Source organism: Solanum stenotomum, unplaced genomic scaffold, assembly GCF_019186545.1.
Source record: "Solanum stenotomum isolate F172 unplaced genomic scaffold, ASM1918654v1 scaffold17506, whole genome shotgun sequence".
Classification (NCBI taxonomy): domain Eukaryota; kingdom Viridiplantae; phylum Streptophyta; class Magnoliopsida; order Solanales; family Solanaceae; genus Solanum; species Solanum stenotomum.
Window position 1 is genome coordinate 84,940 of NW_026024589.1, and position 5,505 is coordinate 90,444.

At 33.9% G+C, this 5,505-nt stretch overlaps 1 protein-coding gene across 1 annotated transcript; it reads left to right on the forward strand.

Moving 5' to 3' along the window:
- Window positions 1-1,059: 1,059 nt before the first annotated feature.
- On the forward strand, window positions 1,060-5,369 carry LOC125850473 (NPC intracellular sterol transporter 1-related protein 1-like; the record flags this gene model as incomplete). The annotated part of the gene is made up of 9 exons (XM_049530316.1): window positions 1,060-1,282; window positions 1,814-1,866; window positions 2,567-2,666; window positions 2,944-3,051; window positions 3,787-3,903; window positions 4,078-4,228; window positions 4,549-4,796; window positions 4,958-5,146; window positions 5,316-5,369. Coding segments are annotated over exons 1-9 (1,113 nt in total), but the record flags the coding sequence as incomplete, so codon positions are not given.
- Window positions 5,370-5,505: the final 136 nt, after the last annotated feature.

A 5,505-nucleotide genomic window follows, 5' to 3' on the forward strand; every position in this document is an offset into this window, starting at 1 on the left:
TTTAAATTTTATTGTATTATATTATTAAATTTATTACTAAATAATATCAAAAAATTTGTTTTGTGTAATAATTAATATGATGTGATTATGTTGTTATCTTCACTTATTATTTTAATTATTTTATTATTCACCCTATATTTATATTTCGTATCATATCTTTTTTTAGGTTTATCTTTTAAAGTATTGATGTGTGATGTTATGTTGAAAATAATAGAATCTATTCAAATGTTGTGTTCATTAAAACAATACAATATAATTTCTCTATCTCAATTTATATGACTCATTGATTTTTAGTCTGTTAAAAAAAAAAGACATATTTCTACATTTAATAGCAATTTAACTTTAAAATATTCATTTCACTCTTAATGAAATAATTTATAACAACTATGAATTACTTTAAATCATAAATTTTAAAAATTTGATACAAAGTCAATCTTACAACAAATTATAATACATGCTAATAAAATAACATGTATGAACAATCCAAACGGAGTGTTATTTTAATAATCGAATATAAAGGGTAAAAATGATCATGCGCTTTTACATGATGATTACTCAAATCGAAAAAAAGAAGGAATCATACAGTTTCAATTACGCGAGCCTTGAGGAAACATAATTAAAACAATACGTAACCGAAAGAAAGGCTATTTCCGTCAATCTACTACAATAAATATAAATATAATTTTTATTTGGAATACTATACAACTGGTGTTTTATCACGGACCTATGTAGCATTCTATCTGTATTATGCCATGTAAAATGTGTTTGTTTATTTGTTTAATTTTATATAAATTTAAATATTTATTTGTACATGTCAAAAGTTAAAAAATATAGATATCTAAAACTAAAATATATTTATATATTATGATTTTTTTTTAGATGCACAATTTCAAATTTAATGGAATTACCATGCAAATAGGAAACACACTTGTGAAGTGAGGAATTAGAATTTAATACTAGTTGCAGTATAAATGGAAAATAGACCAGAGCTTTAATTATCCTTTTTTCTTCTATAAATAAATTGTGTGAGTGCTAAATATTCATCCATTGACTCTCTCTCTCTCTCTTTCTGTCGTCTGTACAGAAAAAAAGAGACGGACTTTTGTATTTGTACTACAAGGACAAGTTTAAAAAGGGAGCAAAATCTTCAAATACAACCGGAGGAGTTTTTCCGGCTCTAGCTCCGGCAATGGAGGAGTTCTATTCTTCTTCTTCTTCAATAGGAACAAGAGCAATAATGCTTTGTTTTCTCAGGATTTCCTTCACTATTTCGCTCTTTCAGGTTTGACTCATCATCGTATTTCAGCTCAACAACAACGAATTCGCCGTTAACTGAAACCTATTTCAGTAGCAGCACATTGTGTATAATGAACGAATTATCGCGAGTGAGAAGTTGCACAAGGACGATTTTCGCTGATTGACTTTTCTTCTTCTTTTTTAATTTCGCTTTTCAATTGAAGTGTTTGAATTTTGTTAAGGAAATTAACTGTTTTGACTAGCTTCCTTTGCAAAATTGTTCGATATTCTGAAACTTTTTATAATATGGATTACATATTGCTATGTTCTTCAACCTTGTTGTGGAGTTTGAACACAGTCGTCCAATTTTATAAGTTGGTTAACTAGTCGTTACTTGTACTGAATTGTGCATGATCTCATTAGAGAAATATCAGATTTCTGCATACAGAGAGATGCCTCGAAAGTGAATGCTTAAGCATAGGCGATTTTTTATGCCAATAAATGAAAATAATTTATATGATTTGAGTAGTTTTGGAATTTGAACAGAGCTGATTTAATAGAAAATTTACCCGTGCAGGTCTTGTTTATTGGTTATACAGTGACTGCACAAACAACAAATTCCTCTGGAATGTAAGTTTCATGCATTTTTCTATCTTTAAGTGAATTTTGGTACTGATATCTGCTTCCTCTGTAAGAGAATCTATGTACATTTGGATCTCAAGGTAGTCAGCTGCCTTATTGAATCTTGTACCACAAAGAAAAGACGAATGGATATTCTTAATTCTGTTTATTTTATGTAATAAACCTAAAATAGAACTAAACATGACTTCGTGAAGCGAGGTTACTTAAATACTGTACTTGTACTAGAACGAAAAGAAGAAGGGGTGTGGAAAAATCCTTATTACTTTCATCGAAATGAAAGGATGATGGTTCTTGATTTTGTTTGTAAAAATTCCTAGTTTTGGTTTTGATTGTTCCAGATTATACTTTTCGTAGATATAACCAAATGATTACTATACTTTTCCCATTTTGTGATGTTCCTGCTGGCTAACTTTAATCTGGTCGACAAATTTCAATTCATGTGACTGACAATCAATGTAGGTAAAGTTAAATTAGTTCTTATATTTATTATAATCATGCAGGACTGTAAATAATTAGAGCATCTTGGTAAAAGCTAGATCAGTTCTTGTCTTCATTAATTGTACAATATCTTGAGCAGATGAAGTAGAAGGTTGAAACTCTTGAATATAATCTGTCTCATTTTTCATGAATTTTATGAAGTGCAAACCTTTATAGTTTTAATTCTTCAATTTTCTTTTCACTTGGTTAGAGAAAGGCACGCTGAAGGATATTGCGCTATGTATGACATTTGTGGAGCACGTAGTGATGGGAAGGTTCTGAACTGTCCCTTTGGTTCCCCTTCCGTGAAGGTAAATACTTTTATTTGCTTCATCCTATTAATGGAGGTATGGTGGCTATCCTGAGCTGGCAATTCATAACTGTTGGCCTCGACAAGACCTGGCCCTCCTCATTCCTATCCTCTCTGTCATGCTGACACGACTTCCCTTCCAACCGAAAGGAATAAAGGAAACCACACTTGCTTATATGTGCTTCTTTTGATTGTATTACTCCAAAATTGTTTGGATTTTCAAATTATGTTCGCCTGTTAATTTAATGTTACTATGTACAATATCTTGTGCTTTGCAGCCCGGTGAGCTACTTTCATCAAAAATTCAAAGTTTGTGCCCAACGATAACTGGAAATGTCTGTTGTACAGAGACTCAATTTGACACCTTGCGATCACAAGTGCAGCAAGTAAGATTTTTATGCTGCAAGACTTTTCCATATTAGTTATTTTATTTTGGATCTTGTTTACTCTCGCCATCTCCTAATGTTTGCTCAACAGTAAAGATAATGAGGAGTATACTTTTTAATTTTAGATAGCTCTGAGGGTCTTTGTCGAGAAGTGATTTTAAACAAATCTAAGGTTGTATGCCAGAGCGTCTTTTTCCTTTGGCATGGGGGCTCTTTAGGAGGCTTAAGGATTGGTTCTTTAGTAATCAGCTCTCACATTTGATGGTTGTTAAGTAACAGGGTCCTGTGTTTTTATGGGACAGGTGCTGAGTTGGAGATGACTCTAGCCTTCTCACTGTGCATAGTTTGAATTGTCAGAAGTCAATGATGAATAAATGAAAGTTGAGGAAAATAATTGCATAGGATAGTGGGGATATAAGGTGGAAGAAAGGAATTGCAGGAAATATCTATGCGTACAATACAATGACTCTTCATCGCTTCTGTTTTCTGGCTAGTAGGGTGGTTATAAGACTAAAATGTGTAGAAAAAATGCTATAGGTTTCAGAGTAATTTTACACATAAGCATCTTAATCCTCTTATATGTGTGTGCACCTATAATGTATGTATTTCTTTTTTGGGAGGGGTTGGGGTGTTTGAGACCTTTTCCATTTTGAGTTATGTGTAAATTGTGACAGTTCTCTTCTCCAATTCTTTCTCATTTTGAAATCCTCTTTGACCAATTAACTTCTTTTGTAGGCAATTCCCTTTCTTGTGGGCTGCCCAGCATGCTTGAGAAATTTTTTGAATTTATTTTGTGAACTTACATGCTCTCCGAACCAGAGCCAGTTTATCAATGTCACATCTATTTCCAAGGTAAGTTCTACCTAAGTGGCCATTTTATTATTTTAATTTCGTCCACACTGTGTACAAGTGGTTCTAAACACTTCAAGGAAAGATGATTTAATCTAAAGTATCATGTTTTGTATGTGGCACCAATTGTCCTAAATTTTGCTTTGAATTGGCAATTCATGATTTTCTTGTTTTCAGGTCAAAAAGAATTCTACTGTCGATGGAATTGATTTTTTTATAACTGACGCTTTTGGTGAGGGGTTATATGAATCTTGCAAGGATGTAAAATTTGGTACTATGAATACTAGAGCCATAGAGTTCATTGGTGCAGGTGCTAAAAATTTCAGAGGTAAATTGTCTATTCCCTGGTTCCTGACATTGAATATATGCACACATGTAAAAAAAGGTCTACATGTCTTAATCCTGCCATGCCTCAGTATGTGTAGTTTTTGGCTTTCTGTTACCATTTTCAGGAGGGCCTGTTGCATTGGGTTGAAGAGGTTATACACACGCGCACACACGCGCGCACACACACACATTATAACTGGAAGTTGCTCTTTGTTTTTGTTAAGAGAGAGAGAGAGAGAGAATTGGGGTGACGTGGATAACAATCTGACATCTTTTATCTAGTCTGTAATCTGCATGCTGTGCTGACACTTAATTTGGCAGAGTGGTATGCATTTATTGGAAGACTAGCACCACCTGGAGTCCCTGGATCTCCATATGCAATTAATTTTAGTGCAACTGCTCCCGAGTCATCTGGAATGAAACCTATGAACGTGTCTACGTATTCATGCAGTGATACATCACTCGGCTGTTCATGTGGTGATTGCCCTTCAGCTTCTGTTTGCTCAAGTTCAGCTCCTCCTCCTGCTCAGACAGAAGGTTCTTGTTCAGTGAGATTTGGGTCTCTCAAGGTGAATAAAGGCCCATTATATTGGGTCACATGATATATTTGCTTCTATATTTTATAAACATGATGGCTCAGATTGTATTTCAGCACTGAGAATAACTTGTAAAATCTGTCTTTGTTGCATCAAAACAAGTTTTATGCAGTTCCAACTCCTGATTGGTGCAGGTGAAGTGTATTGAAGTTGCTGTCACAATTCTGTATGTTGTATTAGTCTCCATTTTTCTTGGATGGGGCTTTCTCCATAAAAAAAGAGAAGAGACTCCGGTTCCAAGGACAAAGCCATTGATCAGTGCCAGTGGAAATGGTGTCATCCGCCAAAGCAGCAGGCAAAAGGATGAGAATATTCCCATGCAGGTGAATGCCAATTCACAATCTCTCAGTGATTTGTTTGCTTGTATCCTTTCTTACTTTCCATTTAAGTGCTATTTTCCTTTACAGTCTGTCGAAACGTGAGTTTGGTGAATCATGCATGTCTATAAAATGTGTCTTTCCTTTTGAATTCCCATTTTCAATACTTCTCCAGTTACATGGAGTAAAGTGTCTGCCACCTAATCCCATTGAGTATAGGCCAAAAGCTGTAATTTAAATACTGTAAAAGGTGGCTGGGTTCTATATGCTTCTTTCCTTAAAATTTTTAAAAAATTGATGTTCTATTTGTTGTAATAGTTTATTAGTTGACTTTCAGGTCATAGCTCGCCTGATAATGGGTATTT